Below are 5021 nucleotides of genomic sequence, written 5' to 3' on the forward strand. Positions count from 1 at the left end.
TGCGATCTGGCGAGAACCAAAAGATCATGACACTGATTGCTATTTCTGCTTGACCAATACTTCTGGGCACAATGGAAAGAATAATTCTACAATATTATATGCATCTGTTCAATCTGTGACTCATGCTATTTTAATCAGCATTGAACAGGTTGAAAGTGAAAATCAGATATTTACTGACAAAGTCTCTTTTGAAACAGAAACTAATGATACAGATATAAGAATGTCATTTAAAGAATTCGAAGATCAGCAAAATGACGAACTAAATGAATCGCAAAAATCAGAAGATGGTCAGCCCGGAAATTCTCAAGACGAGCGAAGTGACTTGGTTCGAGACACAGACTTTCGAAAGAAGTTTATTGCAATGATGTTGAAGGACTGATATATGAGTTTCAAAGTGTTTAATATGTAGCTGGTGACTGGCGACTATTTATTGATTCATTAGCGAGGAGTTTTAAAGCTGTCTTACTTGACAATGGAAACATATATGTCCCTATACCGGTTTGTCATTCAGTGATCTTAAGAGAGCAATACAATGATCTCCATTTTCTACTCGAAAAATTGAAGTATGATAGTCACAAGTGGCAATTAGTTGGAGATTTGAAAATAACCAGTATTTTATTAGGTCAACAAAGCGGAAACACAAAGAATCCATGTTTTATTTGTGAGTGGGCCAGTCGTGCCCGAGAACCACATTATGTGAAAAAGGACTAGCCACTCCAGGATTTATGAACTTACTACAAGAGAGTCTCATTTCAAGTCGTAAAGTCATCCTTCCACCATTACATATCAAACTCGGCTTATTTAAACAGCTTATCAAAGCAATGAGGTAATAAGAGAGCGACGCTTTCATGCATACATTTGAGAAATTTCCCAATATTTCTGAAATGAAAATCAATGAAGGTGTTTTCGATGGCTCCTAAATAAGGGAACTGATGTGTTGAGTACCAAAGCAAATTATACTATTGTAAATATTTTTCTCTTCGGTTTGTCAGTGACGAGACAGTTTATTTCTTGCTGAAACATCTGCCGTTTTTAACTCTCTTTAAGTAAAGGATAGTCAGCAAATTTATATTAGCTCAGGAAATCTTCGCTTTCGACATTTGCTACCACTTAGGTTCCATCTTCAATGATTTATATTTTTATAGGCGGGACACTTTCCTTTAAGCTCCTTTGCTATGTCTCGGTAAATCCTCTTCAGCTGTATAGGTTTAAATAATTTCGCAGGCAGCCTTGGCAATAGTACCTCTATTGCATTCTTGCCAAGCATTCTCAAACCCATATAACTCAAAGCAGGGCCTTTTTCGGAAAAACGCAGCATCTGCTTGCCTTGCCTGTGCCTTCTAGAGGGTGTTGCCAATCAATCCCACCAACCAGCTCCTTCACTTCTAATTGGTGGAAGCTCCCAAGACTTGCACTTCGAAGGGAGCTTCAAGCGTTTTTGAAAACGGAAAGATCAGATATATCACCAACCGTCGCAGAATACACTTAACTCTCGTTCAAATGTCATGTCACGCGCTAATAGATAACTTTCACCACTTACCATTCTAAATTCTTTATACAGTCCACGAACAAATGTGTGTTATTTAATAAATGTCAATATCAGTGATATAAAGGTGTAAATGTTTAATTTCTGGCCCTCGCTTAGCTGATCATCACTTAGAGAATACAAACATTCATTTATAGACATTTTATTGGTCCCTTTCGAGCCAGATTCTTTCGTCGAGACTTTCATTTGGCGGAAGAAGTGAAATGTGTGTGATAAACAAAAAGTGGTTCTCAGTGCAGTGATATATGGCAGTGTATCTTGTGCAGTGACGGAACAATTGATTCATGGACACTGGAACTTGATAGTTCATTCAGACATTATCAACATTCAAGTAGTGTATATTTGGAACTAACAGTTGGTTCAGCTATCAACAATATTTTATCAATTCTTTGGAGTCAACATCGCTTCCAACCACATCCAAACCTTTTGGAGTCATCATTACAGCCAATATTTCTGGAGTGAACATTACATCCAATCCTTCTGGAGCCAACAAGCAGCATTTAACAGGGCAGTGACCAGCAACAAAAATAACGATGAGTGATAATTGTAACTGCCTTCCTTTCAATCAAAAGAATTCAAAAAACAGCGCGGAAATATAAAACGCCAATTAAACACCTTTGAAAAACTTTTAGATTCAGTAACGGACGAAACAAAAATTGAAAATTTGGATTTAGAAGATAGATTTAAAGATTTAATTCATCCTTTGAATAAAAAATTTGATAAGTGTCACGAGGGAATCGAAACTTTATCAGAAGAAAATGAAGAGACTATAAAGGCTAATCATGAAGAGCGCTCAGCTTTCGAGAACAGATACTATGCAATTTACGGTAGAGTTAAAACATTACTAAAACAGAAATCATTAGTTCAAGAGGCTTTAAGTATTACAAACGTTGCAATCGAGAATAATCTCATAGGTAATGAAGTTTCATCTAATGATTCATCAGTCGGTACTCCTGAAAATAATTCTGTAGAAAATCAGTCCACTATAGCACAAAATAATACAATTGCGATAATTGGGAATGCTATCCCAAATCATGGACTCATTAACCGAAAATTGTCAGAACTAACAATACCAACCTTTTCGGGATTTTCGGGAAGCTTTGACACGTGGCTCGGGTTTTACGACACCTTTAATACAATAATACACACTGACTAGAGGCCTTGCCTTAGATTAAAAAATTCCATTATTTAAAGGGTTGTTTAATTGGCGATGCAGCTAATATTATTGCCTTCCTTGAAAGAACAAGTGAAAATTATAGTTTTGCCTGGGAATTACTGAAAGCCCGCTATCACAATAAAAAATTCATAGTGGATAGTCATGTAAGTCTCTATTTGAAATCCCTTGCGTATCAAAAGAATTTTCGATCTGCGCCTTGTTTGATATGACTCAAAAACACCTTCGAGCACTTCGTGCTCTTTCAGTTGACGTCGATAAATGGGACGCTATTTTGATTCATTTAATTAAAGGGAAATTAAACAGTTATCTCAGGGATAAATGGGAATAAGCTAGTTGCGACAATGAAATACCGTTATTAAAGGACCTTTTAGACTTTTGAGAACGGCGCGCAAAAATTGAAGAAACTAGGGTAGCTATTGCAATGAATTATAACTCGAAAACTATAAAAACAAAGGGCGACTCAAACACGCGTAATCCATTCAAGCACGCCCGACAATTACAAGCTTCGTTTTCAGGAGCCACAATGGCCTATCCTTCTATTTCAAATGACTCAGTGCAAGGCGATTTTAAGGGAACGTGCGACAAGAAGAATCGTCGTCCTTATAATTGTCCCAAATTTCTAGCTATGACAACTAAGACTAGATATGAAACAGTAAAATCAACATATTTATGTACAAATTGTTTGCGAAGTTATCACAAAACCAACAAATACATTAGTCGCGGTTGCTCTAAATGCGGTAAAAAACATAACTCCTTGCTACACTTTGAGCAAAACAAAGAATCGAATGAGAATCTTATTCAGACCGAACGGATGGTTAACGAATCTACACCGCCGGTTAGAAGTTATCAATTATTAATCCCATCAGAAGTCGTTTTAGCTACAGCGATTGTAGATGTCATTGATAAACAAGGACGGCATCACCCCTGTCGCTTAATGCTAGATTCAGGCTCTCAGCTTCATGTCATATCCGAGCCATTCGCAGACAAGATAGGCTTACGAAAAATTCCTGCTGTCATTCCACTTGAAGCAGTTGACAATCTATTAACTAGTATTAAATTCACAACATCTACCACTATTAAATCTCGGTATAACAACACCAAATACGGTCTTTCTCTTTTCGTTGTAAACAACATAAGTAACACAATGCCATCGTTGCCCATTGATCTTTCTTCTTTTGATATACCCCAGGACATAGTGCTAGCCGACCCCAATTTTCAAACTCCACAGGAAATCGACATGATCCTGGTAGCTCAATATTTCTATCATCTTCTACTTCCCGGTAAAATTTCCATTAAACAACATCCTGCAGTCCTACAAGAAACGGAACTCGGTTGGGTAGTAGCGGGAGGCATCCGTCAAACTCGCGCTAAGTTACATAATATTCATTGCAATTTCACAAAAATGGCTCAGGTTCCACTTTTGTGGGAACTAGATTCCGGGCGACCAAAACCTAAATATTCCCGAGTAGAAGGAGCTTGTGAGAAACACTACCTCGAGACGACAACAGGCGCTGAGAATGGACGTTATATAGTCGCCTTACCCTTTAATGATAAAAGGGACTATTTGGGAAATTCTCGCGATATTGCAATTAAGCGTTTCAGCCATCTCGAGACTAAATTATCTAAGGATTCTGATCTAAATAAACAATACCGAGATTGTATCGATAGTTATCTAAAACAAGGTCATATGACTCCTTATTCAGAAGATTCTTCATCAGAAGAATTCCTCATCACGCGGTTATAAAGGAAGCCAGTCTTTCAACAAAAACCCGTGTCGTTTCTGATGCCTCTAGCAATTCATTGTCAGGAATCTCATTAAATGACACATTAATGGTTGGCCCAACCATTCAATTGCGTCATGAAGATAGAAAATTTCACAAGGTTTTTTGGCGAAATAACTGAAATGAACCCATGAACATACACATTAAACACAGTTACTTTCGGAACTGCCTAGGCTCCTTACCTTGCAATTCGAACACTCTTTCATTTGGCCGAAGATGAAAAGCAATCTCATCCTATATCTGCTCCCATTTTGCGAAGAGATTTTTATTTCGATGACCTCACAGGAGAAAATACCGTTGAGGAAGCCTTAAATTTACGCAATGACTTAATTCAGCTTTTAGCCAAAGGGGGATTTAGTCTCATAAAATGGGGCTCAAACGAGCCGAAACTAGTTGAAAACTTAGTCAGTGACTCAGAACAAGGCCTTATGGCTCTAGACTGCTCGGATACAATTAAAACCTTCGGTCTTTATTGGAATCCAAAAACAGATTTCATTCACATATCAGTAAAGTCACG

At 37.6% G+C, this 5021-nt stretch overlaps 1 protein-coding gene across 1 annotated transcript; it reads left to right on the plus strand.

Annotated features, from left to right (window-relative positions):
- The first annotated feature begins 3246 nt into the window (after positions 1-3246).
- Positions 3247-4467, plus strand: LOC117171016. Its single transcript, XM_033358062.1, has one exon. The coding sequence runs from the start codon at positions 3247-3249 to the stop codon at positions 4465-4467; it is 1221 nt and encodes a 406-aa protein (XP_033213953.1).
- The last annotated feature ends 554 nt before the right edge of the window (positions 4468-5021 follow it).

The sequence above is a fragment of the Belonocnema kinseyi genome, chromosome 4 (genome assembly GCF_010883055.1).
Source record: "Belonocnema kinseyi isolate 2016_QV_RU_SX_M_011 chromosome 4, B_treatae_v1, whole genome shotgun sequence".
Taxonomy (NCBI): domain Eukaryota; kingdom Metazoa; phylum Arthropoda; class Insecta; order Hymenoptera; family Cynipidae; genus Belonocnema; species Belonocnema kinseyi.

Excerpts from the sequence above, each read along its gene's own strand:
- LOC117171016 (XM_033358062.1), top strand. The coding sequence starts at position 3,247 with ATGGCCTATCCTTCTATTTCAAATGACTCAGTGCAAGGCGATTTTAAG.